At 43.5% G+C, this 27,701-nt stretch overlaps 4 protein-coding genes across 32 annotated transcripts in view; 2 read left to right on the top strand and 2 right to left on the bottom strand.

The window, feature by feature from the left end:
- Positions 1-441: 441 nt before the first annotated feature.
- LOC105018253 (ovochymase-2) lies at positions 442-12,797 on the top strand. Of its 9 annotated transcripts, none has more exons than XM_034288042.1 (19): positions 442-2,101; positions 2,179-2,280; positions 2,389-2,486; positions 2,565-2,737; positions 2,875-2,970; positions 3,147-3,298; positions 3,469-3,664; positions 3,785-4,022; positions 4,284-4,423; positions 4,510-4,650; positions 5,590-5,720; positions 6,008-6,101; positions 6,326-6,457; positions 7,017-7,088; positions 7,670-7,853; positions 8,084-8,171; positions 8,624-8,816; positions 9,738-9,886; positions 12,289-12,797. In XM_034288042.1, the coding sequence occupies exons 2-19, from the start codon at positions 2,257-2,259 to the stop codon at positions 12,772-12,774; spliced, it is 2,787 nt and encodes a 928-aa protein (XP_034143933.1). In that variant the 5' UTR covers positions 442-2,101; positions 2,179-2,256; the 3' UTR covers positions 12,775-12,797. The 9 variants fall into 9 exon arrangements, with proteins under 9 accessions (XP_034143933.1, XP_034143939.1, XP_019912155.2 ...); XM_034288048.1 differs by having other exon boundaries at positions 442-2,280; positions 3,788-3,820; positions 3,932-4,022; XM_020056596.2 differs by having other exon boundaries at positions 442-2,280; positions 3,785-3,820; positions 3,932-4,022.
- A 1,858-nt stretch (positions 12,798-14,655) lies between these two features.
- LOC105018252 (NADH-cytochrome b5 reductase 2) lies at positions 14,656-17,841 on the top strand. Its single transcript, XM_010883531.4, has 9 exons — positions 14,656-14,969; positions 15,052-15,189; positions 15,379-15,451; positions 15,589-15,695; positions 15,869-15,998; positions 16,520-16,603; positions 16,765-16,850; positions 17,042-17,141; positions 17,669-17,841. The coding sequence occupies exons 1-9, from the start codon at positions 14,958-14,960 to the stop codon at positions 17,839-17,841; spliced, it is 903 nt and encodes a 300-aa protein (XP_010881833.2). The 5' UTR covers positions 14,656-14,957.
- A 78-nt stretch (positions 17,842-17,919) lies between these two features.
- On the bottom strand, positions 17,920-19,645 carry rep15 (RAB15 effector protein). The gene has a single exon (XM_020040264.2). It carries the CDS (start codon positions 19,614-19,616, stop codon positions 18,738-18,740), a length of 879 nt encoding a protein of 292 aa, XP_019895823.1. The 5' UTR covers positions 19,617-19,645; the 3' UTR covers positions 17,920-18,737.
- The window catches only part of ppfibp2b (PPFIA binding protein 2b), a 62,188-nt gene continuing 54,042 nt past the window's right edge, over positions 19,556-27,701 (bottom strand). For 16 of the 21 annotated variants that reach the window (XM_034288514.1, XM_034288513.1, XM_034288518.1 and 13 more), the window contains 11 exons: positions 27,350-27,478; positions 27,074-27,224; positions 26,514-26,625; positions 24,384-24,472; positions 24,148-24,270; positions 23,936-24,061; positions 23,534-23,722; positions 22,847-23,032; positions 21,533-21,598; positions 19,803-19,862; positions 19,556-19,655 (listed from right to left, as the gene is read on the bottom strand). In XM_034288514.1, coding sequence (XP_034144405.1) covers positions 19,632-19,655; positions 19,803-19,862; positions 21,533-21,598; positions 22,847-23,032; positions 23,534-23,722; positions 23,936-24,061; positions 24,148-24,270; positions 24,384-24,472; positions 26,514-26,625; positions 27,074-27,224; positions 27,350-27,478 — 1,255 coding nt within the window. In that variant the 3' untranslated portion in view covers positions 19,556-19,631. The other 5 variants (XM_034288517.1, XM_020040263.2, XM_029115318.2 and 2 more) reach the window with 3 other exon arrangements.

Raw genomic sequence — 27,701 nt, 5'->3', positions numbered from 1 at the left:
TGGATCATTTCAGCGAGGTAAGTAGGAGCAAGTCCGAGTATTGATTTATAGGTTAACAATAAAACCTTAAAATCAGCACTAACCCTAACAGGCAGCTAGTGTAAAGAGGCTAGTACAGGAGTAATTTCTTCAAAAAATTTGGTGCAACACTAACTGATGTTGATTTATTGATTTGTCAGGGTAACCGGAAAGAAGAGCATTGCGGTTATCTAGTCTAGAAGTAACAAAAGCAAGGATTCTTTTTTCAGCATCAGTTTTTGATAAAAAGTCTTAGATTTTTGCAATGTTTTGAATATGAAAATAAGCAACTCTTGAGACATATTTTATATGTTCATCTTTTATATGTTCATCTTGATTTTAAACTCAAGAAAAACCGAAATGCTTATTTTAGGACCCAAGAAACAAAGAGCTTTGTTAGCAGATCTCACTGTGAACCTCGAAGGCTGCATGGTTGTATCCCAAAAAACTGTAAGAAACCTTGGCGTTACCCTTGACGCTGACCTCTCATTGCTGGAGAGAGATTGGTCTTGGGGTATAGCAGCTTTGGAAAGAACACTGAAGCTATGGTCCAATACAAGGTCAGCATGACATCCCATGACTGATTATACACCAGATTATTAGAGATTCTGACAAAAAGACCCACTGTTAAGAGGTTTTTAGACTCTTCCTTTTCAGTCTTATGAGACTCAACAGTGCAACATTTGGGAGATATTTTAATACTGTTAAACTACTTGGGAGAGTCCACTTAAAACCATGTTTTTTGTTATGTTCCAACAGAGTTTTTTTCAAATAAGGTTTCTCAAAAGTTTTATTATGAATTACACCAACAGTCACATACAGTACTATTCTACAAATAATCACATATTTGAATTGTATATATTATTTTACTTGTTATTTTACCTGTTCCTTGATAGTTGAGCAAGCCTCTTATGTTTTGCTGTTCTTGACATTTTGTGACAAAGACCATTGAGCTAACTTCCAAAATCATAATAATTTCATGGCCCCTGTATCCCCTCAACACTGTTAAAGATTCTTTCAGCCTTCATCCAAAAAGGCAGAAGAGCTCAGGAAGTCAAATTACTTGTTCCCATGTCTCATAAACTCGGCTTCAAAGGTTAACTTCATCATGAGAGGATGTCTTTAAAGATAACCCACTTTTCATGTGCTATACAGTACATGAGCTGAATGATGTAAACTGTAAACTGCTGTAAACTGTAGCCTGGAGCACATTCCAAAAGGTACAACATAGTGAAACGCTCAGATTATGTTGTATAGAACAACACACCTTTTTAATAAGATACATGTTGTTGTATGCTCTATTTGTTACATTTCTGTCTGCACTGTTAAAAAAGATTTGTTTACTAATAGTTTCCTATTCCACGGCATGGCCCAGTAATAAGATGAAAATCTGACTTTGGTAAAATACTTTTTGACATTTGTTTACAATTTTTGTATATCTTTATTTCTCAAGCCAATCCTCTCGTGGCTGTGGTTCCTTTTACAGTTTGGAGCTCTGAGGTTTCTCAGCATTGTGCCGCACAGTTTATGGTTGTCCCCGCCTTACTCTTTGGTTCATTTTATGGTCTTGTTTCGTCACAGACAGCAGGGGAACTCTGTTGTTCTATTATACTTGGTTAAGCCTGTCCTTGATTTAAGACACAGACTGCATACCTGGATGTCTGATTACAATACAGCCACTTCAGTTTAAAAAGGACAGAAATGCAGGCATGGTCAAAATATCTGAATATGATATTGTCTGACTGCATACAATACACACACATCCATGTGTGTTTGTTTCCGAAATAATTATTTTTCAACTTTATGTGCATAAGTCTCCTGGAGCCCTTGTCTGAAGCAGTATGAGGGGCTGACGTGTCTCACTTGACCGTCTTATCGTCTGTCTCCAGCCCTGCTTTGTTCTTTACAACAGCCTGCTGTCTGGTTAACAAGCCACTCTGCACAGTTTTCCAGCCACCATATAAACCTTGTTGGTGAGCCGGCCAGACCCCAGTCAGTATGGGAGGTTCATGGGTGAAGACCATTGAAGTTCTGTTCTGTCTGTGCTACTGTTTGAACATGGGCATTTCAGATCATCTCTCTGGTAAGTTATGACATGTATACCGATAATAATGTAATTACTTCCGTCATTTTGTTGGACGTACCCTTGTTCACTTCCAGATGCAAAGTGTGGCACTCCACTGGTCAGGAACCTCCTTGATCACTCTTTGAGAATCGTTGGAGGGTTAGAAGCAAGATATGGATCCCACCCCTGGTTGGCAAGTGAATTTGTTTTCTATGTATCACATACAAAATAAATTTGGCTCTGAGTATAGCAGAAATATACGCTCACAGATATCACTTTGACATGGTTCTTGGGATGATTTGAAGGTTTCGTTGAGGTTCAGGGGTTCTCATTTCTGTGGAGGGGCCATACTGACTGACCATTGGATCCTGACTGCTGCCCACTGCTTCACCAGCGTCTCCCAGTAAGCTCCTTCCAATCTCAAATTCAGGTTTTGGTGACAGTCCATCTGTTTGGTGCCTAACACAACCTATCACTGTAGAGACTTTCTGAGAAACCTCAATGCTGCCATTGGGGAGTTTGACCAGAGAGTTCCTGACGAGGGGGAGCTGAACTTCACTGTAAAGACGATCCAACTACATGAGAAGTATCGGCATGCTTCTCCTATGAGCTATGACATAGCCCTGCTGGAAATCAACGGGCACATCCGATTTGGCAGGTTTTCTCTCTTTCATAGCATAGGATGTTATGCTCTCTTCTGTAAATACAACCCACTCTTTATGGACAGCATGTCTCCCGTTGACTTTGCTTGGGGACATTTTCTGAAGGTTCTGCGCTTACGTACTCTGTAGGCCCCCGCGTTCAGCCCATTTGCCTGCCTCTGCCCCGGGAGAGCTTCCCGCCCAGAACCGGCTGCCTTGTGAGTGGATGGGGAAGGACAAAAGAGCGTAAGGCCTGCTTTGAGTTTTGGACTGACATTAATTCCAAAGCAATACGCGAACTTGGACACATTACTCTTTGCATGGATTTTCTGGATGTTTCCCAGATCGGCTTTGGTGCCACAATGCCTATAAAGACAGCTCAAACAGATCTGGGGTCAGAAACTCACTGTATCTATATTTAGGTGGTCGTCTACCTGCTGTCCTAAGAGAGGTGCAGCTGGAGTTAGTGGAGCCTGCTAAGTGCAAGTATGTTCTCAAGACCCTAAGACCCACGCAGCAGGTCCTCACAGTGCTATGTGCTGGACCAGAGGAAGGAGGAAAGGATGCGTGTCAGGTAGAGACTCGTGCATTTGACTTTCTGACAGTCAAATGCATGTAAATACTACGGCCATTTAACATGGGTTCAGTGGGTTCAATGGTGGAGGATGTCTGGACGAAATAGGGTCCTTTTCAGTTCATCTGTCTATACACTTATCAAATGATGTTTGTTTCTCCCATCTCCAGGGTGACTCTGGGGGTCCTCTGATCTGCCCCAGGAAGGGTGGCCACTGGGCTGTGGTGGGCGTCACCTCCTGGGGGAAAGGCTGTGGTCGGAGCTGGATCAACAACAAGGCCAAGTCCCCGGCCAAGAGAGGCTCCCCAGGGGTTTTCACTGACGTCAGGATGCTACTGCCCTGGATCAAAACAAAACTGAGAGAAGGTTGTCAAACCATTTCTCACACTGTTTTATCCCGTGACGCCATTCAGGTCTGAATTTGTTTTAGGAATTCACACAACAGATGGGCTAAGAAATTACAATATTGTGTTGTGTTTTGTTCAGCAGCAGATGCAAATCTTAACCAAAGGTCCATATCAAGTAAGTATTCCTTCTCATTAATTCCACGGTGCATTGACTCATGCTTTTGCACTGCACCCACGCCCTCTCTGTGTGTGTGTGTGTGTGTTGTGTATTGTGTGTGTGCTTCAGGACTTTGCAGTGTGATGGATGGGGCTGTGAGTGGCAGTGAAGGTGTCATCAGAAACCCCAGTCTTCCAGGTCGTCTATACAACAACAATGAGTGGGTGTCAGCCAGTGACAGTATACAGGCCTCTTTCCCGGAGCTCGGAGTGGGGAGACGGGCTAAACGCCATGTTCTCATAAAATACTTTGATTTATTTTCAAATATTATGTAATCATTATGTAAAAAGGCAGAATACTTGTGACAGCTTTTCACAAAGTAAGTAATAGACTGGCCTAACATATTTCAGATCATGAAAAAATACAGTTGTTGGACATCCAATATGCATGATTCATTTTCCATAACATCCCCTTCTCATAGGCTATGTTCCTGGTCCATTAACATTCCTTTTGGGAGGAGTATTCTGTTGGAATTCCTGGAATTTGACATTGAGAATGACACCTTCTGTCAGAGTGACCAGCTCACAGTATTTGTGGGTACAAACCCAGAGAGGCCTGTTGGTGAGAGATCATGCTGCTTCATTTACAGTCTGTGTGACTCCCTAATTCCCCATTTACTTAGTGACCTCCCACTGGCTGTCTCTTAGGGAGGTTCTGTGGCAGCGCGCCTCCGGCCCCAGTGCTCATTGACTCCCACAGTGCGTCTATTCACTTTGTGACTGACGTCAGTGGAACTGGAAGTGGATTTGCTGTTCGATTCCGAGCTGTTCAAGGGATTTCTGAGCCTGGTGAGTAACCAGTATGTCAAGCCACACCTCCTTGGTTTATCCAGCCTAACCCCACCCACATCAGACAGATCAACTCTCTGCCAGGCCACACCTTCTTGGTTTATCAAGCCTAACCCCACCCACCTCAGATAGATCAACTCTCTGTCAGGCCACACCTTCTTGGTTTATCAAGCCTAACCCCACCCACCTCAGACAGATCAACTCTCTGTCAGGCCACACCTCCTTGGTTTATCAAGCCTAACCCCACCCACCTCAGACAGATCAACTCTCTATCAGGCCACACCTCCTTGGTCTATCAAGCCTAACCCCACCCACCTCAGACAGATCAACTCACTGAGACCCAGAGTCCTACTAGTGTTCAAGAAGTTCAGGAGGTTTTGCATGTGAACAGTTGATGACAGGGATGGATGGATCCTCATAGCGTTTGTTTTCTGCTAAATATTTCTCATGTTCTCTCTGTTTATACCCTAAACGAGTGTGTATAGAATGACCAGTTGTGTGGCAGAGACCTTCAGGGCTGTGTGGTGCCAGGCCCGTTGTCCGTCTCTTCTGACACGATGCGTCAAGCCCATCTGACTTCAGCACAATGGAATCCGCTCCCTGAACGCTCTCTTAAAATTCCAGCAGAGCCTCACCCTATCCAACTGCTGCTAGACAGTCACACACACACACACACGTCATCATCTTCATCATCTTCATCATGGGTCTCCCTCTGATCATAACTGCAGAGTAGCCAAGGGGCCCGTGGGCGTCCTGTGACCTGGTAATGAGTTGCAGAGGGTCTGTGATAAATCGTCTGGCACGCTGTGTTCCACATAGGCGCAATGCCCTGTCAGGGGTTAAGCGTTGCCACGGCAGGAGCATGGAGCCACCAAGAGGGCGGGGCCACAGAGTGGGCGGGGCCCGCAGCTAACAATGCCTCTTTTCTGTTGTGTGCAGCGATGGGATGTGTGACCATGGCGCTGGTCCAGGAACAGAAGGCGGTACACAGTCTGGACTACCCACGATCCTACAGCAACAACTCCGTCTGCCGCTGGGTCCTCTACGCCCCGGAGGGTCACGTTGTCAAGGTGACACATTACGGGTGGTGACGTTATGAGTAGTGGCCGGTGAAGTAGGCCCTGGGGAGGGAATCGGCGGCACACGCACAGATCTCTCCACTTGGGATTATGAACACATTAACCGTGTCACGGAGAGAGTCTGACTTCCTCCGCCTGCATAGGGAGAATTCTGTAGATCAAGTCTGACTGGTGACATCCACTCTGATGCGGTTTTGACAGCCACAGCACAATACAATACACCTTACATTTTATTGGGGTTTTTATTTGATCTTCTTCCGTTCTCCTTCATCTTGCAGCTTGACTTCAATGACTTTGACCTGGAGCAGTCGGAGTTGTGCAAGTATGATTCTCTAACCGTGTATGGGGATGTGGACGCAGGAGACGAGATAGGTAATCTATCCCCCCGACTCGTCAAAGATCTGTCATTCTACCCCTAAGCAGGAGAGTTATTTCTGACTGCACCTCCTCCCCTCAGTCTAGTATTCACCCAGGTCGGTGCTGAAAATATGAAATGGTTCATGATCAACTTGCCCGGGGGAATAAAAGTGATAGGGAATTAAAAAAAACTCACCCGCAGTCAATTAGTGGAGTGTAATGTTTGTCTACCTCTGTAGCAAAGCTCTGTGGGAGGACTGTGCCTCCTCCTGTCCTCAGCTATGACAACGTGATGGTCCTTCAGTTCAGCTCAGACAGCACGGTTACCTTCCGAGGCTTCCACGCCACCGTCTCATTCATTAGCAAGGCAGGTGAGTGGGATATCTAAATAAAACCAGCACACACAAGCCACACATTCTGATCACTAAATAACGGCCTTGCAGAAAATGTCATCATGACAACCTTCAAGCAGATCATGTATGACTACATTTAGATACAGTCGGAGCCAGAAACACTCGAATGCGCTTTTGTGTGTGAAAAAACCGAAAGTTCTGCTCCCTGTATCCCTGTGAAGATAATGAACACCAAAGAACTGTCTGAAGAAGTCAGAAACAAAGTAATTCTCAAACATAGACATTCCCAAGGTTTCCCAAGTCCATGTTGATTTCGCTGATGCCCCCAAGCCGCTTGAGGTTTTTCTGAATTGCAATGATAAACACGTGTTTCGGTAAGACAAGTTGGAGACGTCAGTGATAATACTTAGGTATTATTAATTGGAAATGTATAAATAGTGCACGAGGATGGATATTCCTGGCCACAGCCATAAGTACAGATATTATTTCTGTTGCATGATTTAAGTTTTTTAATATTTTGTAATGATTTAGCTGTAATGTCACACATCTTGACTGTTCTGGCTCTTCACTCACTCAGACCTGCTAGAGGAGGATGGGCGTGAACTGAACATGGAGGCAGATCATGTTCACATACGTCACACACTGCCAGGTCGGTTCTGGGTCTGGCTTCAGATCTGACTTTCCTTCGCGGTGTGGTTACACAATGTTCTGGCTTCAAATGCATTCATAATGGAACATGAGTACCAAAGGGTCCTCTGTCACAGCCCCACATTGTACATAGCTTCTTTTGAGTACTGTGTAATTTTGTGTTGCAAATGAGAATTTATTCTCCACTGGCCCAATTGGTAAAAAATAAAGGTGACAGAAATAAAATAAATAGAAATAGCCCAACAGCTATAATGGACATGAGTAACTGCCACAGTCCCCCTACCGATTACTGTCCTCACGTTATGGTTTGAGTTACTAACATGTTACTCAAACTTAAACTTAAACTGGTAATTATAAAACAATAGTCCCATAGTGGAATCAGAGACACTAAACAATAGGAATGCCTAATGATTATGAGCAGGAACTCATAATCCCATCATTATATGTGTGCGTTGACCAAGTCCGTGACAGGGCTACAACAGAGCTACAACTGTGTGTGTGTGTGTGTGTGTGTGTGTGTCTGTGTGTGCTTACGCCCGCCGACACATGTGACCTCTCGTGTGTGCGCGTGCGACCGCCCAGACTCGTGTGGAATGCCTGATATTCCTGCAGCCTCCACCCACAGTCAGTCTCTGGTGGTACAGGGACCGTCACAGCATTCCTGGCCCTGGGAAGTGCGCCTCAGCCTGGACATGGAGGACATCTGCACCGGGGCCATCGTCCAGCCAGACTGGGTCCTGACTGCTGCTCACTGCCTGCCTGGCCTGTATGTATTGTATCAACATATAGACCTATCCTAGAAGTATCTATATGAACCGTACGTTCAGTATACACACACACACACATACTATACTATTCAGAGTGGAAAATGGTAATAACAATAAGACATTATTGACGTGTGTATACACAAATATACCTTAATATTAATTGTGGGGTATTTTTAAAAGGTTTGTAAACTCTTGTTGTATGCTTACTGTTGATTGAAAAACTCCTCAGGGCCTCTGTTTTCCCCCCTAAAAACAAACACAGGAAGGAAGAATCATTAAGCTCCCTTTTGGTGGAGACAGGAGGCCCAATGCAACAGGTAGGATGAAGAATCCCCCGTAAGCCTCACCTGTCTCCCTCTCCACGTCTCCCTCACCTGTCTCCCTCTCCACGCCTCCCTCACATGTCTCCCTATCCACGTCTCCCTCACCTGTCTCCCTCTCCACGCCTCCCTCACCTGTCTCCCTCTCCACGTCTCCCTCACCTATATCCCTCACCTGTCTCCCTCTCCACGCCTCCCTCACCTGTCTCCCTCTCCACGTCTCCCTCACCTATCTCCCTCACCTGTCTCCCTCTCCACGTCTCCCTCACCTGTCTCCCTCTCCACGTCTCCCTCACCTGTCTCCCTCTCCACGTCTCCCTCACCCATCTCCCTCACCTGTCTACCTCTCCACGTCTCCCTCACCTGTCTCCCTCTCCACATCTCCCTCACCTGTCTCCCTCTCCACGTCTCCCTCACCTCTCTCTGTGTTGTCTTTCTGGGTCCCGCAGCGTCGGGGGGTGAGGATGTTAGTAGTACACCCTCAGTATGACCCCTCTTCCCAGGACAACGATGTGGCCCTGCTACAGCTGGATGTCTCACTGCTTCTCAATGAGCATTCCCAGTCTGTCTGTCTGCCCCGATTGGGACAGGAAGTCCCAGCTTCCCAGGTCTGCATGCTTTCCCGGTGGGAAGGTCAGACAGGTACGGACAGTTCCATGCCATCCTGTGTTCAATAAACAAGACAGCATGATGACAAAGCAAAGACATTTTTGTATCACATTGAGTCTGTTAATAGCTTGTTTATGTGAACACAGGGGTTGTGTGTATGTACAAACATGACCCAGATAGGAACCATTTTCATATATGAGAGTGTACATGACCAAAAAACTGGGTTTTCAAATAAATGGAAACAACTTTTGGGTATCTCGCAGATAGCATAGCATAACTGGTGTAAATTTGCTTATACTACAAAAAAATGTAATAGCATTGGATCTGTGACCAGGGACTCTATTTCGACAGTGCGAATGCTGAAAGTTGATCTAGGACGAACATTATGAGCCATCTTCATTATCTGTGAGTCAAGAATGATTGTAGTTGTATCCAACTGTGGTCAAGTTTTATCTAACCTTTACCCAACTTCCTTGACTGCGGCAGGATAGAGCAGCTACTTGTTTCTGGAACATTCTCACTGCATTTAAGAAATAATCTTGGTATTTCATTATCATAACAACACACAGAAGTTTAAATTCATACTATTTTTTATATTTTAAAGGTTGTGGATGCAGATCTACAAAAAACTCCAACTTGAGATGGTTTTGTGTGATGTAGGGTGAACAGGTTTTAGCACAGATGGTGTTAACAAACTTTTGTATTTCGTGCACACAGTTAAATCTGATCCCAGGTATTTTGGTATGGTGGACTAAAGACCTGAATAATGTCAGATCTGTATTTTTCAATAATATAAAACAAGATCTATATTTTGAAATAATTAGTTCAAGGACATAGATGTTGTTTTTAATCGATTTATGGTCATTAATATGTAAATGTGTTTGTGTGAGAGTGTGTGTGTGTATGTGCGTTTTCAGGATGTCACCTAACATATACTGATTATTGTACTGCCAGGTGGACCATGGAGCGGCACTGTCAACCCTCTAGAGGTGCCTCTGGTAAGCCGTGCTGATTGTGAACGTTATTACGCCGGTCGTCTGAGTCTGACTCCCAGAATGCTGTGTGCTGGGATTCCACAGCTTCATGGACTGAACACCTGCACGGTGGGGAACAGAGAGCTCATGGCACCACTGTATACACAGGAACACAGAGGATAGATGGTTGCTGGTGATAGCGGTAGAACAGCAGTGTACCCAACTTTAGCCAACAATGTTATCCTACATTGCCCTCTGGTGGTGATGTTCAAAACTGTCGTTTACAATCATGTTAATTTGAGACTTGGTCACACTCCGTTATGGTAGGGTGCATTCACACAATCTTTTACACCTAATATGACACAATACTTTAGTATACATGGTCATCCCGGTCTGGTTCGACAGGAATGTTCAAAGATCACCTGTCCATCCCCCAGGGAAACACTGGAGGGTCCCTGGTGTGTCAGACAGAGGGCTCTGGTTACTTTGTCCTGGGAGTGAGGAGTCAAAGGGACAGCTGTGGAAAGTTCCAGAAGCCAGGAGTGTACACCTCCGTTCCCATGCTCACTGATTGGATCCTGGGACAACTTCACGGTGAGGGAGGAATGCCAGGTGGCTCTGTGGTGCTGCCTGATCACTGGTGATCCCAGAGTTACACATCCTAGTGTAACACTCCCAGTTACACATCCCAGTGTTACAGATGCTGAAACCATGTCAGAGACATTTATAGACTTGTGGAGATAGTGTTAACGAGAGAAAATATAATTTTCATAACGTCTCCATTGGTGTGTAATGAGAGGCGACAGAGAGAGATTTTTGGGCTTGAAAATAGAGATGTGCACACTGCAACCTGACCTGTGTCCAGATTACTTTTCATACATAAGGCCGTATGGAGTCATATATTTTGTTACACAAAGCCGAATAATAGAAGTAGGCTAGTTGCCATTTTCTTGCACTAATAATCGGCTTGGGTTTTCTTAGAATATTTTCTGGAAATATCTGGTAATGCAAAGGAAACCTCTAAACCCAAGCATGGAATGTTTTCCATCATTTATATAGACTGCCTTCAGGGTAACACACCACTGTGTACTTTTTTACTTTTGGTAAACTATCCCTTTCACTCAAGATCAGTGTATTTATTTTAATGTTCCTACAGATAATCAGTAAACATCCAGTGTGAGTTTATCTGTATTTCTCTCTGTTCCCATTATGGGTTTCTATGTATTTTTATGTATCCAGAGTGGGTCTATATGTATTTCTATCCGTTTCTAGTGTGGGTCTATTTGTTTTTATATGTTTCCAGTGTGGGTCTATTTGTTTTTATATGTTTCCAGTGTGGGTCTATATGTATTTATGTCCATTTCCAGTGTGGGACTATTTGTTTTTATGTTTCCATTGGGGATTTACATGTCTTTCTGTATTTCCAGTTAGAGTCTGTTTGCATTTCTGTGTTTCCAGTGTCGGTCTCCATGTATTTCTTTGTTTCCAGTGTGGTTCTAAATGTCTTTCTGTATTTCCAGTGTTGGGTCTACTTGCATTTCTGTGTTTCCCGTATGGTACAATATGCATTTCTGTGTTTCCCTTGTGGATCTATTAGTATTTATGAGTTTCCAGAGTGGGTCTATTTGTATTTATGTGTTTCCAGTGTGGATCTATTTGTATTTATGTGTTTCCAGTGTGGGTCTATTTGTATTTGTGTTTCCAGTGTGGGTCTATTTGTATTTATGTGTTTCCAGTGTGGGTCTATTTGTATTTTTGTGTTTCCAGTGTGGGACTATTTGTATTTATGTGTTTCCAGTGTGGGTCTATTTGTTTTTATATGTTTCCAGTGTGGATCTATTTGTATTTATGTGTTTCCAGTGTGGGTCTATTTGTATTTATGTGTTTCCAGTGTGGGTCTATTTGTATTTATGTGTTTCCAGTGTGGGTCTATTTGTTTTTATATGTTTCCACTGTGGATCTATTTGTATTTATGTGTGTCCAGTGTGGGTCTATTTGTTTTTATATGTTTCCAGTGTGGATCTATTTGTATTTATGTGTTTCCAGTGTGGGTCTGTTTGTATTTGTGTTTCCAGTGTGGGTCTATTTGTATTTATGTGTTTCCAGTGTGGGTCTGTTTGTATTTGTGTTTCCAGTGTGGGTCTATTTGTATTTGTGTTTCCAGTGTGGGTCTATTTGTATTTATGTGTTTCCAGTGTGGGTCTGTTTGTATTTGTGTTTCCAGTGTGGGTCTATTTGTATTTGTGTTTCCAGTGTGGGTCTATTTGTATTTATGTGTTTCCAGTGTGGATCTATTTGTATTTATGTGTTTCCAGTGTGGGTCTGTTTGTATTTGTGTTTCCAGTGTGGGTCTATTTGTATTTGTGTTTCCAGTGTGGGTCTATTTGTATTGAAGTGTTTCCAGTGTGGGTCTATATGTATTTCTCTGTTTCCACTGGGTCTATAAGTATATGTCTGTGTTTCCAGTGGGTGTATAAATATTTGTTAGTGTGTTTTCAGTGTGGGTCAATACGTATGTCTTTGTATTTCAGGGGTTTTCTCCACAGAAGACCCAGTTGACTCCTCTAGGACCCTTCCAGAGTGGGACGATGAGGGGCCGGCGGACCTGTCCTTCACAGATGATGACCATAATGATTCTGGGGTTGAGTCATCTGGAGAAGCCGGTTAGACTAGACCCACCCAGCCTGTGTGACCACATGTTAATCCACTGGAGCCAAGGAGTGTTTTGTTACTGGCATTTACAGCACAGACATGGAGAAGACACAGTTTTACCATCCAGCTTAAAAAAGGAAGATTTAATCAGCATAAATTCCATGGACTTCAGCCGGAATGATTATGTAACAAAATTGTACTGGCATTGTAATTTTCTTTTAATAAAGAAATTCATGAATATAATATTAATTAAAAACTGCTGGCAGCATTTTCGGGACCTGAACCTCGCAATGATCTGTTTACTGTGGGATATCACTGCTATAGACTACTGTCCTTATTTATATAATTTAAAACTAATATCATAGCTATAGACTACTGTCCTTATTTGTAAAATTGAATACTAAAATCACTGCTATAGACTAGTGTATTTATTTATATAATTGAATACTAATATCCCTGCTATAGACTACTGTTGTTATTTATATAATTTTATTCTAATATCACAGCCATAGAGTACTGTCTTTATTCATATAATTTAATTCTAATATCACTGCTATAGACTACTGTCCTTATTTATATAATGTAATATTAATATCATAGCTATAGACTACTGTCCTTATTTGTATAATTTTATACTAATATCACTGCTATAGACTACTGTCCTTATTTATATAATTCAATACTAATATCACTGCTATAGACTACTGTCCTTATTTCTATAATGTATTACTAATATCACAGCTATAGACTACTGAAATTATTTATATAATTTAATACTAATATCACTGCTATAGACTACTGTCCATATTTATATAATTTAATACTAATATCACAGCCATAGAGTACTATCCTTATTTATATAATTTTATACTAATATCACTGCTATAGACTACTGTCCTTATTTATATAATGTAATAATAATATCACTGCTATAGACTACTGTCCTTGTTTAAAAAATGTAATACTAAAATCACAGCTATAGATTACTGTCCTTATATAATTTAATACTAATATCACTGCTATAGACTACTGTCCTTATTTATATAATTTAATACTAATATCACAGCTGTAGACTACTGTCCTTATATAATTTTATACTAATATCACTGCTATAGACTACTGTCTTTATTTATATAATGTAATAATAATATCACTGCTATAGACTACTGTCTTTATTTATATAATGTAATAATAATATCACTGCTATAGACTACTGTCCTCATTTATATAATTTAATACTAATATCACTGCTGTAGACTACTGTCCTTATTTATATAATTTAATACTAATATCACAGCTGTAGACTACTGTCCTTATATAATTTAATAATAATATCACTGCTATAGACTACTGTCCTTATTTATATAATTTAATACTAATATCACAGCTGTAGACTACTGTCCTTATATAATTTTATACTAATATCACTGCTATCGACTACTGTCGTTATTTATATAATGTAATAATAATATCACTGCTATAGACTACAGTCCTTGTTTAAAAAATGTAATACTAATATCAAAGCTATAGATTACTGTCCTTATATAATTTAATACAAATATCACTGCTATAGACTACTGTCCTTATTTATATAATTTAATACTAATATCACAGCTGTAGACTACTGTCCTTATATAATTTAATACTAATATCACTGCTATAGACTACTGTCCTCATTTATATAATTTAATACTAATATCACAGCTGTAGACTACTGTCCTTATATAATGTAATACTAAAATCACTGCTATAGACTACTGTCCTTATTTATATAATTTAATACTAATATCACTGCTGTAGACTACTGTCTTTATTTATATAATTTAATACTAATATCACTGCTATAGACTACTGTCCTTATTTATATAATTTAATACTAATATCACTGCTGTAGACTACTGTCTTTATTTATATAATTTAATACTAATATCACAGCTATAGACTATTGTCCTTATTTATATAATTACATTTAATATCACATCTATAGACTACTGTCTTTATTCATATAATTTAATTCTAATATCACTGCTATAGACTACTATCTTAAAATATATAATTTTTAGCTAGTATCACTGCTGTAGACAACTGTCCTTATGTAATTTGGAACCAATTGCATTACTGTTAAATTCAATAAGTTTTCACCTTGCATGGACATATTGTCACTGATTAGACACACATGCGCTGTCACCCAACCAATCAAAACACCCGAGCCACGGACATACTCTTTCACACTACTTCTTTTGGAAAACAACTTCTCCAACCCGGAATGACCATACAGTGGCGTGATCCTGGTCTACTCTCCTCCACGCGTGTGGATCACAGCGGCGCTTTCCCATTGCTGTGTCATGGTGAGTTCCTCTTTCCTATTGGTCCATCAGCCCCTTCATTACCTTTCCTCCAGCTGGCCCTCCCTTCCCCTAGGCAGCCTGGGTGCAAAGGTCAGCCTCCAGGGGGCCGGACCCAAGCTCAGACTCGACGGGCCGCATAGACTCTGATCCCACTGTGCACACAGCGGTGGAGGCCTGAGAGCAACACACCGTCGTTTGGCATGGAGAGTCTGGTGAGGAGATGTTCCTTTTTACCGGCCGTGTCTGTGTACCGCAGGGTCTTCGTGATCTGATGTCTGTGGTTTTGATTGGCAGACAGTCTCCGTTGTGGTCGCCGCGTCTGTGGTGGTCCTCTCTGTGCTTTACTTCCTCCTCCGAGGTGGCGGCGAGAAGCTTCCGAAGACACTGCTGGATTCCACGGTTAAATATTCCCTGCCACTCACTGAAAAAGAGGTAGGCAGAGAGTCGCATGTCTTCCTTCTCGTACTTACAGCTGCTGTGATCTTACACCTGCCAGGCTGTACGATTAGTCACTGATTCATGCAAGTTCATGCTGCAATCGAGTTGGTCCGCCGGTGATATTCTGATCCAAAGAGATTTTTGAAATTGCCGCAAAGTAATTCCAGTATTCCCATTTCGCAGGACATAAGTCACGACACAAAACGGTTTCGCTTCGCTCTTCCCACTCCCACACACATCCTTGGGCTGCCAATAGGTACTGATGCTATTCATCTCATTAGTCGGGCGGTGTAAGAGCGCCTCTACCCTATCACACCAGATAGGTGCTGATCTGGGGCCAGTACTACCTCTCCCCTGCCTCTTTCACACCATGTATCGTCTCCGCCCACCCAGGACAGCATGTGTACCTGTCGGCCAAGGTGAATGGGAGCCTGGTGATACGGGCATACACTCCTGTCTCCAGCGACCAGGACCGGGGCTTTGTGGACCTGGTGGTCAAAGTACATGATGAATACTTTCATGTTATTATTTTACAGTAATGTAATATTCGTATCAATTTAACAGCAAGACTCTGATGGGTTTCGATTTAATGGTTAGAATTTCAATCTGCTGAATGACTTTTAGCGCTAATCAGGGGAGTGGATAGCATGACTTGTGTCACGGTTTCCCCCAGATATACCGCAAAAACACTCACCCCAGCTATCCGGAGGGAGGCAAGATGTCCCAGCACCTGGACACCATGAGCATCGGAGACAAAATAGACTTCAGAGGGCCCAACGGACTGCTCGTGTACACAGGAAATGGTGAGTGTTCACAGGCATGGCGGCAGTTGGCCTAGTGGTTAGAGTATTGGGCCACTAACCGGTTAAAATCCCAAAGCTGACGAGGGAAACACTTTGTTGTTGTGCACTGGAGCAAGCACTTAACACTTATCGCTCCTGTAAGTCACTCTGGGTGCATTTATTAAATTATGAAGGTGTAACTCTCTATTCATAGGGTAGTAAGGTATTACTCTCCATGGACACTATTCGAGGGGTATTACCCTCTGAGCTCTTACCCTCTGAGGTCCGTAGACTGCTGGTTTTCAGTTCTACCTCCTCATTAGTGCCAACCACCTGTTGTCTTAGGTCTACATAAGTCCCTTATTAGGGTGTTGCAATGAGAAAATGGAGTGGGACTGTCTTCAAGGGCCCAAGTTGAACCTGCTCTATGCTGTGCTTTGTCACGGCATTATCATATTGTGACCAGTAGAGGGCAGTGTAATACAGACAACCCACTCAGCTCATTTCAAACCAAATTTAAAAATGTTTCTCCTCTTTTTAAGGTAAATTTGCCATTCGACCTGATAAGAAATCTGAGGCCAAGGTCCGTAAATTTAAACATCTGGGAATGATCGCTGGGGGAACAGGTAGGAACCTCTTTGAGATGAATACCTTGTAATAAATACAACTAAATATGTGAGTAGCACCCCTTTGGGGGAAGGATCTTTTCTCCTCAAGGGTCTAAGAATTGTGTAATTTTTTTTCTGTAAACATGGTAATGGTCTTTAATGGGTTGGTGCTGTTTCAGGCATCACTCCCATGCTGCAGCTGATTCGCAGTATCACAGCAGACCCAGCGGACCAAACCAAGTGCTCGCTCATATTCGCCAACCAGGTCAGTCTAACAGTCGAGTGTGAAATTCTGTCCAAATCTGAGCCCTAACTCACAAAACACTGTAACAAACCGCCAAAGAACAAGTTGAATGAAAATCACTGACATGGTCTCACATAACCCAGATGCGTTCCCACGACAGTATTTAGCATGCAGAGTAACTGCTGATCTGATGATGGTTTCTGGTCATTCAGACTGAGAAGGATATCCTCCTGCGGAAGGAACTAGAAGAGGTGTTGAAGAGTCACCCTGACCAACTGAACCTGTGGTACACTCTGGATAAGCCTCCGCCGGGTAAGACGGACAGGAATCAGAATGTAATAACAGCCGAAACAACTGTCGTAAACATTCGAAATAGATTTACTGTAATGACCAAGACATTTAAGTACATTTATGTCTTTCTCTTATGTGCGCCGTCTTGTGCAGAGTGAATTAAAGTACAATGTTATCTTGGCCTGCTGCCAAGGCAGAGCCTTTGTACTGACTGCTGACAGGAACTAAACCTGAATCCATTTTTACTTGCTGTAAGCCAAATTAATGGAAATCTTTCTCCTGTAACTCAACAGCAAGATAATATAAATGTTCAACTTGGATTAAGTTTAGTCATGTGACCCGCCAGCTATACTGTAGTGTCCTAGTCTAATACAGTATGCAAATGAGCCTCCAGTTAATTGTTAATCTTGGCACACATCCATTTTGTTCCACACAAAGAAAACACGTCTTCACTAACAGGGTGGGATCGTTTCATTGCCCTGTCGGGCTGATTCTTGTCGGTTGATTAAGAGGCCGGATCCGTCTCCTGTGTTTTCCTTTGATTCCAGCCTGGAAGTACGGCTCCGGGTTTGTGAATGCGGATATGATGAAAGAGCACCTTCCACCGGCATCCAGCGATGTGCTCATTGTCATGTGTGGCCCCCCCCCCATGATCCAGCACGCATGCCTACCCAACCTCTCCAAACTGGGCCACAAAACAGAAAATACCTTCATTTACTAGTCTGATAATGCCCAGGCCTCCAACTAGACACATACAACTATTCAGTACTTACAGTAAGAAAAACACCAGGACCATCTGTTCAAGATATTGTCATATTTGTATGTTACATGTTAAAAGAGCAGTTTAGACCTGTGTGACCTTGTGTGAGAGAGACTGTAAAAGGTTGGTTCACTTTAGGATTGTTTAAACTGTTTCATTAAGTATTTTTCTGGCTAAGTTCTGAATCTAAAGCTTGTGAGTGTTTTATTTGATTTCATTACACATTAAAGCCATCTTTACATAATCACTTCTAATCAAAATAGTTTTTTACCCTTTGTACTTCACTACAATCTAAAAATGTGTATTTTAAAACTGAAATACCTTTGTTTTCCTTATGCTACAGTACTCACCACTGAGCACAATCCTCAACATATAGCATCCTTTTCTAAACAAGATACCTAAGACATCCAGAAATACGCATTTCATACATTTTCTGAAACACAGTTGTAGTGATTTCTTTTTTTCGGTGGACTTAAAAAATAAATAAAAAGACCATAATCAAATGAACCATCTTTGACTTAATCATAATTCTAATTCTCCTGAGTTAACGGTACTAACGATGTAATAAAGTCTGTCAGAAATGTCATATTAGAGTAGCTATGTCAATGTAATCCAAACTGTCACTGGGTAGACATATGCATGATGCGTTGCCAGTGTTAAGTGTTAAGTCACGTGTGAGCAGCTATGAACAGGCACAGATCCATAGTCCCCAAAAGAACATTTTCAGCAGACCGGGTCCCTGAGTCCCAAGTCAAGCACGAAGCCGCCAATCTCTAGTCTCCTCCCCTTATTCAAAACGCTGCAGTAAATCCAGACACCTGTAATGTGACGTGGTGGCGAGGTCATTCCCACGCGGGTCAGGTGAACTTGATGAGCAGAGTTAAAGGGTCCCCAGGTCTCTTGGTGATGATGGCCTGCAGCATTCCAGCGGGCGTGTGCAAGTACCGGGACCCTTTAAAGAAATTCTCAATGAGCGCCCGGTTGATCTTCGTCCTCCCTGTCGCCGCGCTAAAATTGTTGCTCAGCACCCCGTAAATGTTGCCCGGGTCGCCCTTGCGACCGAACAGAAGGAAGAGGGCATAGCAGTCCCTACCGACGGAGGCGCAGAAATCCACCATCCTCTCCGCCTTGTTCCTATTGGCGGACTCCATCTTGGCCATCTCCATGGATTCGGCGCAGACCTCTGGGTGCTCCTCGGCCAGCCCCCTGTCATTCTCGGACAGGTGCAGGATCTGCACGGCGATCTGGATGCAGGGGTTCTTAGTGGGCCTCTCCAGCACGGCCCACACCCAGTCAGCCCCCAGCAGGACCCGCTGCTGCTTGGTCATGGCAGTGCAGTTGAAGGAGTCGGTCATGTGGAGATGGCTGCTCCGGGAGACGTAGGTCATCAGGAAGACCTCGCCAAGGGCCGCCGGGCTGGGCTTGAACTTGCCCTCCGGGTCCACGAACAGAAGGTACTCCTGGGTCCTGGCTGCAGCCCGACCCACGCTGTCACTGAAGTGGGGGACAAAATTGTTGGGGGTCTCGTGGGTCCTCCACAGGGTGGAGAATACAGTGGGGCTGTAGTCCGGGGTTGGTGGGCTGTCACCTCGGCTCCCCCACAGCGTGGGGAACGTGAAGTGGACATTGGGAATGATCAGGGTTGGTCGTTGTGGCTTCTTTTCGATAGTCTTCCACCAGGCAGCGATTATCTTGGGGATGTCTGGGTCTGGGTGCTTGCTCTCGACCTTTCCCATGACTGCAGGACCAGGTCAGAGGGTGGTTTCCCTTATAACCTGTACGGGTGAACATGTTAACAACAGTTCTGTTTACATTAGGGTGTCCGGTATGAAACATTTAAGACGAAACAAGAAGTTAAAACTTTTATCTTACTAGCCGTGCTTGTTTCTGAATGGGAAAGGTAAATTCCCAAACAAACTCACCAGTACGGGTCTGCCTCTGGTAGATGGATCACCTCCAGCCCCTCTCTCCTCTCTGGAACCCTATTGAGATATTAGGATGTGCTCGGTTGAAGCAAAACAACAACTTGCAGTAGGATCCTCAACAGGGATGTGCGTGGACTTTGACACTTCACTTGGCTACCTCCCTCCCAGAGAGCAGGCGTCCCTCAGCCGCTCCACTCATACAGGATCATCGAATCTGGTTACATGTTGTAGGGACTTACCTCAGCCTATCCACATATGCCAAATATATGTGGAAAGGTGGGGAAACCAGTTTCTTATTGTTCCAATGCAAATGAGCTGTTTAAGTGGGGTGTGTTTTTGCTTGCAGTATGATGTAATGCTTATGTTTGCATTAGCTTCAGGGATATATTGACATGATCTCTAAGAAATCCAACAAGTTGAAAAATAGTGTTTAGCACAAAGGAACAAACCGTAGTCCATATTACAGGGTAGACTGCATAGGGTAAAGTACTTCAACGCTCAGGTGTCTCATGGTAGGCATAAACCTTTCACAAAAAAATACAGTTTATTATTTTTCGGGGGAAAAGCTACACAGCAATGACACATGCGACAGAATTTCTTCAACATTGTGTTTCTGTCGCTAAAAACAGAAGCAGTGTTGATTAGGGGTATGCATTATGCTGAGGTAAAGCTGTGGACGGTTCAATTGGCTGCTGGTATAACTTCCTGCGTTAGGTTGTCGTTTGCCTTCATCACCCTTCAGCGATGCCAGAAGACACCGAAAACATCCAGTTCGCAGGGATGCAAGACCCCTGAAAAACGGACGTGGGTACTGATACCGGCATGTTCTTTGTGCCCGCTATGATCGGTTAGTTAGAGGCAGGCAGGGGTTTCCCATGGTTGACTGGCTGTGTTGGTTAGTTTGGCCAGCGTAGTGTCCTCTCAGACTAGTGCTGTTTGTGCCCGTCTCATCTCCTTCAGAACCTCGTCTCGGCTTAGCAAATACTGGAAGCAAGAGGGCCAAGGGCCTGGGGTTAGCACCAAGCATTAGGCTGCAATGTTGTCAGTTAAAGGCTTTAGGGTATTCTCCCAGCAAAGTTATATAAACTATTTGTTCAGGCCGGTATGTTCAGTTGCTAACCACACTGTCAACAAATAAAAGAACCACATGATATATTGCATTGAGAAGAATCAGAAAAACAAACCAACAGCCTAACAGAAAAAAACTTTGTTAGCAACTTGCTTAGTTCATTATAAAAGCTGCACCAGGTAGAATTTTTGTCCCATATAAACATGTTTTGTAACCTGATGAGGCCCTCTTAGAGTTGTTTAGCAACACAGACAGTTCAGTGCCAGTGGAATGTCAATTTATAATGTTTGGAGAGTGCCGCTACTTTCTAGCAAATTCTGTTCCAGCAATCCCGTTCCAGCCAATTGCTTTCTGCAAGGTGAGGCTTCCAGCCAATCACCTTTGGTGAGGTGGGCCTTCCCCCTTGGCTTGCTTTGTGAACAGGCATTTTCCCTGAATGATATATATATAGGATAACTATACCATAAGAAGCATACACTACGAAAACCACAAAAAAGCAAAATAAGACCAGCTCTCTATCGCTAGCAACCAGGAACCCTATGCTAACGTTAACAAGGTTTTACTGAAAAGAATCCTACCCAGTGCTGCTTTAAACAGATACAAATATTTATAGAAAAAGCTTGTTAATTGAATGAGAATGACTTGACGAGCTACTTACTGTGAGTTGGTTAATTCCCTCTGACAGAGCTTCTATCTGCAGAACGGTCCCCTCTGTCTCCGCCATCTGCAAAGTCAGGCCCTTCATGAAACTCTACCGCTGCTACACTACAGGCCAGGACATCAGTGACGGAACAGTGTTCACAGTTTATATGTACTTCCATGCATGATGGATGGCAGGGTGGTAGGACCTAGCTGCTGAGCATGCACCACAGCTAGCGTTCCAGGCTAACCTCATTGCAGCTGTTGCATCACATGAACACATGATTGCGTGACATATCAGATGTGGATATGTGCTGTACATGTCGGCGAGTCTCTGAGATCTGCAAGGTGTCTGCAATGGGAACGGCCTGGAAGTTTATGCCGGTGGGTCATTATTATAGAGTTGTACCTGCAGCTGGTTGAGCCCCCACCCCCAAGTGCATGATGGGATGGTCCTTTTTCCAACATGCACTCCTCCATCTTGCACACATGGTCAATCATGATGATAAGAAGCATTGATGAGAGCCAGTTAGTGAATGATACTGGTTAATTAATGATGTCCCTATGCCGCTGTCATAAAAGTGTCATAAAACTGAGAGAAGACTACTGTCTCCTTTATCAGGAAGAATAAAACGTCTTGGTCACACGTGATTTTTATTGATGGATTTGGATAAGGCTATTTACAATAAATGACAACAACAGCGCTTCCTTGATTGAAGTGTTTTCTTCAACTATAAAAATATTATAACAGTCATATACTGTATGAAAATAACAGTGCATAATCACAAACAGGATCTGTCAAAATTAGCACAGTTAAAAAAATCTCATTGTACTTCCGTATTTTAAACTCACCAACATGAATATATTAAATGTATTCCTCCATATGCAAATATTGCACAAGTTCATTTTGTAACTGTCCGACAAACAGCAACATCACTTTCTACTGGTCAGGAATATCTTAAAACACAATGGATTAATACCATTAGGGTGAATACACTTGTTAAAAGAATTAAAATGACGCACAGTGCTGTCTGTGATAGTGGCGTAATCCTGATTCATCTAAAGAGGCGAGGTGATGTATCACAGCTGGAACGCCAGAGAACCCTGGAGGGGTAGGCTGTCCCACTTACCCTCCCACTCTGAGTGCCCAGGTCATGGCCGGGGCCAGGCTTGGTGGTTGGGTGTTAGATGGCACATGAGGAGGGTGGGCGGGGGGAAGGGCTGGTGGGCGGGGGGCATTGCAGGAGGAGGTAGGGTTATTGGCTGCAAGCTGAGTAGTGATGGGTAGATAGGTAGGGACAGTAGCGTGACATCATCAGCTGTTTGGCCCCACCTGCTCCCGTCTGTCCGGGTCTCTGTCCAGGATGGGGCTGAGGCCCCTGAAGCCGGAGTAGGGCCGGTGGGCCCCGTTCAGCCCCGCCTGGGCCTGCGCCACCTCCAGGGGGCAGATGAAGTCTGTTGCGTCGTCACACCTCTTCTTCCTCAGGTGGCCGAAATTTGAGAAGCCCAACTTCTTTGGCTGAGCGGGAGATATCACAGAGACAACATGCTTTACGATTAGACCGGGAGCAATGCGGTGTAGATCATTTCATCATTGGAAAATTGCTTTCTAAAACCTGTACAATGTATAGTAGTGCTGCTATAAGCGATTGCTGTAAGCCCTGCTGACTAAGACCATTATACCATCTACCATTCTTTCCTAAGCACATTTTCTGTTGGGCTTAAAAAACATGGTGTCAGAGATGTGCTCGGGCTACAAAAGCCAGCTGCACCCAAAGCTGCTGGGCGGAGCAGCTCGGGTCTTAGAGCTTAGCCAGGACTGAGGTGTCAAACCCAGCATTACGGTGTCGCCCATCTCCCCTAAGGAATGTTAGAGAGAAGGAGGGCGCCATAGGGAGAGACAGAGGACACGAAGAGAAAAGAGGGAGAGAGGAAAGGGAGAAACAGGGAGAGAACAACGAGCAGGAAAGGAAGTAAGAAGAGGGCTTGTTACAGGGTGGCGGTTCTGAACATCTCTCACCCTGACTTTGGCTGTTGTGCTGAGTGGATTGTAGCCCGAAGACTCCATGTACTCCCTCTTCTCCTGCTGAGCCTGGCAGCCCACCAGCATGTTGAAGTTGGTGGCCAGGTGACGTCTCAGCAGGGTTTTCTGTGGGGGAATGTTCAGCAGCATGGCCAGGGTGTCCGAGTTAAAACGAGGCTCAAGAATCTAGACAGGCGACAAAAGAAGGTTCAGAGGAGGAGACAGGCTGTGTAAAGGCGCCTACGATGGAGAATACCTGAATGGTTGCATTACATTTATTTTATTTTTTTATCATTAGAAAGAGTCTCTTGGGAATAGGTATCAATGTGTGGACAGTCTGACACAGTTGTCCATTTGTCCTTGATCAAGGGGATTTGAAGGAACTGCCCGTCCACTTACAATGAGGCCCCCGTGCACCCCGCTGCCCCTCAGGTTGGGGGCGTACTCCGCCAGGTCCACGGACCTCAGCCACTCCATCACCCTGTGGTTGGACCACTGCACCACCTCAGAGGGGGAGGTCTGGTTCTGCCGGGAAATGTAGCACACAAATATATGAGCGAATACAATACACACACACACACACAGGCGCCAGTGCGAGCGTGCACACACACCTCATCCCCAGGCCTTCTCTTCAGGCAGTAGGGGTTGAACCTGTTCACGTGGAGGACATGGATTGCGCACTTCACGCTCAGGTGATGCAGCTGACTGGTCACTTTCAGGAACAACAGGTCGTTCTGAGGGGAAAATTATTGAACGGAGGTGCATTTCAATGGAGAGCCCAATGCCGACAGGACAAAGATGCTGAGACACCACACTGGACGTTAATGGATGTAATGGATGTACTTGCCACTGTCAAGTACTGGAGCATTCTGCCGTCCACCCTCCCTTCGTGAAACTGGTCCTTGTACTGTGGCAAGCCGATGTCATCAAGCCAACCTTGTAGGACAAGCCAGACAACAGCCAATCAAAAAAAAAAGAATCGATTGAACCGAACCCAGTGCGACGTCTGATGCAGTTTAACCAACAGCTAAATAGGGCATCTCCATTATCTACCACTGCAGCTTTGAGAGAATCCTAATTGGCAACAAGTGATTGTTTCGTCTGCAAAGTAATTTTTCTTTTTGAACAGTTTTTGGTGAAAGCTGGGAACCCAAATTGCACTGGTGAAAAGAGGCCTTCATTTGGCTCCTTCATTCTCTTATTTTCTTACAACGCTGTTTCGAAAAAAGTTGGGATGCTGTGTAAAACGTAAAAAAAAACAGAATACAATGATGTGCAAATCATTAAAATCTTATATTCAATAGAAAATTGTTCAAAGACATAAATATATTAAATATATGCCCACTTTGAATTTGATGCAAGCAACCCATTTAAAAAAAGGTGGAACGGGGACAACAAAAGACTAGAAAAGTTGTTTAATGCAAAAGAAAACATCTGACAATTAATTAGTTTAATTGGCAACAGGTCAGAGACATGATTGGGTATAAAGAGAACATCCCAGAGAGGATGAGTGTTTCAGAAGTAAAGATGGGGAAGGGTTCACCACTCTGTGAAAGACTGCACAGGCAAATAGCGCAACAATTTAAGAATTACATTTCCCAATGTAAAATTGCCAAGAGTTTGGGGATCTCATCATTTACGGACATAATATCATTAAAAGATTCAGAGAATCCGGAGAGATCTTTGTATGCAAGGGACAAAGCCGAAAACCAATATTGGATGGCCGTGATCTTTGGGCCTTCAGGCGGCACTGTGTTAAAAACAGACCCGATTCTGTAGTGGACATCACTGCATGGGCTCAGGAACACTTCTGAGTGTCTGTGAACACAGCACGTCGCTGCATCCACAAATGCAAGTAAAAATTCTACCATGCAAAGATGAAACTATATCTAAACAAGATCCAGAATCACCATTGGCTTCTCTGGGCCCGAGCTCATTTAAGGACTGAGGCGAAATGGAAAACTATCCTGTGATCTGACAAAAAAATTTTGGATGTCACATCCTCTGGAGTAAAGAGGAGGGACCGTCCGGCTTGTTATCAGCACACAGTTCAAAGCCAGCATGCGTGATGGTATGGGGGTGCATTAGTGCACATGGTATGGGTGACTTGCACATCTGTGAATACTTTTTTGCTGACCTTTTTGCACATCTGTGAAGACTTTCACCATTATTGCTGAACATTAATATACAGGTTTTGGAGCAACATACAGTATGCTGCCATCCAGACAACATATTTTTCAGGGAAAGCCTTGCTTATCTCAGCAAGACAATGTCAAACCACATTCTGCATGTATTACAACAGCATAGCTCTGTAGTAAAAGAGTCTGGGTGCTAAACTGGCCTGCCTGCAGTCCAGACCTGTCCCCCATTGAAAACATTTGGAGCATTATGAAATGAAAAATATAATGAAGGAGACCTCGAAACTGTTGAGCAGCTTAAATCCTATACTAAGCAAGAAGAACACTTTCAAAACTACAGCAATTGGTCTCATCAGTTCCCAAACGCTTACAGAGTGTTGTTAAAAGAAGAGGTGATGCAACACAGTGGTAAATATTCCCCTGTCCAAAGAAATTGGAAACATGTTGCTGGCATCAAATTCAAAATGAGCATGTATTTTTTCAAGAACAATAACATCAGTTTCAACATTTCACAAGTTGTCTTTGTAATATTTCTTAATTAAATACAGGGATACATTGATTTGGACATCATTGCATTCTCTCTTTATTTGCATTTTAGGCTGTGTCTCAAATGTTTTGGAAACAGGGTTGTTGTTTAAAGAGCGATGATTTGGTGGATATGTATCCACAAAAGACTGTATATCTGCACGGCAGGATCAATAATTAGTGGCTGGAGTGCATCTTTGTGTTCCATGTGCATTTGTCCAGTATGATAACGTCAGTAAAAAACAGATAAGATGAAAGTTATTTGAATGTGCATTTCAAGCTGTAACTGATTTTTACTGTGTCCTGATACATACGTGTTACCCAGATGTGGTCCAGCTCGGAAGATTTCTCTGTCAGTTTGGTGCTGAAAGACTTGAGGGCCAGCAACAATTTCTTCCTGTGCAGTGGATTCTTAATCCCCATCTCCTAATGCCAAGATTAAAATAAATATTCATCTACGTTATACACACAATCCCGTACTACAAAATAAGTGCTGCAAATTACTTTTTAACAATTCTAATTGAGACTGAAAGAATCTACATACATTATTTCAATGTGAGAACCTGTCAAATGCACACCATGGATGGAGCTACATCTGAAACAGCTCTAAACAAGGAAGTCAATGGTTGACCAATATGATGAATGCGGAACGTAATGGGGTATTGAGAACGAGACAGGTAGAACTAAATGGTGAAGAGAATGATCTGGCCAAACAATGACTGGACAGGTAGAACTAAGTAAAAATTGGAGGGGGGGGGCCTTGACATTGCTTTGACAGCCATAACGTTGGGAGATTAGTGTGCTGTTAGATCAACACCAACAGTGTTCACTGGGAACTAAACAGTGTAAAACTGTAACACTCTACATTGTGTACCTTCTCTAAATCCTGTGGTGAGGCAGAGAGGAGGGTGTGTCCACTGCTGACCCAGTGTCGGGACAGAATCACATACTGGCCCAGCCCAAACTCTTCCAGCCAGCAACACACCTGCTCAGGAGTCCAGTTGGAAAAGGGGGTCTTCAGATCCCTGCGGGCACAGGACAGGCAACAGACTGAATCATGTAGAGTGGAAGATTTGTACTTCCGGATGTGTCTGTCACATGCAGAGAATAAACTGCATCCCGTTATTTGTTGAAAATGGTCGTCCCATACCGAACAGAGGTTAACGTCTCTCCGGTCCGGGCAAGACGAGGGCCGGCGGTGGCTCTCACCCCCCCCCTCTTAAACTCTCCTGGCTCAGGGTCTCCCCCCTGCAGACCACCTGACTGGCTCCTCTTAATCCTGGAGTAGAGGAAATAGAATACATCAGGACCAAGACACCTGACACAGTCATTACCTGTGGGCTACTGCAGATTGGAGATTTACAAGTTAAAATGTCCAAGTACTGGGTAAAGATGCCATTGACCCAGGACCAGTGGAAGCACATTAGCCACATAGCACGCAGAGTTAGCATGGATGATGTTGCAATGTAAACCAGTGAACTGCCACATGACTGTTTGTGACC

The sequence above is a fragment of the Esox lucius genome, chromosome 19 (assembly GCF_011004845.1).
Source record: "Esox lucius isolate fEsoLuc1 chromosome 19, fEsoLuc1.pri, whole genome shotgun sequence".
NCBI lineage: Eukaryota > Metazoa > Chordata > Actinopteri > Esociformes > Esocidae > Esox > Esox lucius.
This window is presented reverse-complemented; position numbering and strand designations above follow the sequence as displayed.